The 530-nt window shown below is 64.3% G+C and overlaps 1 protein-coding gene across 1 annotated transcript in view; it reads right to left on the reverse strand.

The window, feature by feature from the left end:
- The window catches only part of CHLNCDRAFT_48710 (hypothetical protein), a gene marked incomplete at both ends in the record, with an annotated part of 4791 nt that overhangs the window by 916 nt on the left and 3345 nt on the right, over positions 1–530 (reverse strand). Inside the window, one exon of the mRNA XM_005848791.1 lies at positions 72–204. Within this exon, the coding sequence (XP_005848853.1) occupies positions 72–204 (133 nt within the window). The remainder of the gene's footprint in view (positions 1–71; positions 205–530) is intronic.

Raw genomic sequence — 530 nt, forward strand, 5'->3', positions numbered from 1 at the left:
ACCACCACCACCACCACCACCACATCCACACATGTCCCTCATCTCCACGCCTCCCTCCCCTGCCAACCCACCTGCGCGAGGGCGACTTGGCCAGCAGCTCCGGCTGCTCCCTCTCCTGCTTGGTCATGGACTGGATCATGGCCTCGTACTGCCCGTACCGCCTCTCCACCTCGCTCAGCTGCTTGTCCTCCACCTTGTTCATGCCTGCAGAGAAAGAGGGAGGCAGAGAGAAAGAAGGTGCATGTGTGATCATGTGTGTGCATGTGTGTGGGAGGGCGAGGGCCCAATTGCTTCACCTTCTGCGGCCGTAGCACGAACGCACGCCCCTGTGCCCGCCCCGGGAGCCCCGCCGACAATTCCGCCCTCGCCCCAGCCAACACCCGCCCCATGCACCTTCCGGCGCTATCCTCAGCATCACCCTACCCCAGTATCCTGACCTGCGCCCCACACCATTTCACCCCACCCCACGCAGTCCTGCCCCGCACCCCACCCCACCCCACCCCACCCACCCGGCATCATCTTGATGATGA

Source organism: Chlorella variabilis (genome assembly GCF_000147415.1).
Source record: "Chlorella variabilis unplaced genomic scaffold CHLNCscaffold_7, whole genome shotgun sequence".
In the NCBI taxonomy this organism is placed as follows: Eukaryota; Viridiplantae; Chlorophyta; class Trebouxiophyceae; order Chlorellales; family Chlorellaceae; genus Chlorella; species Chlorella variabilis.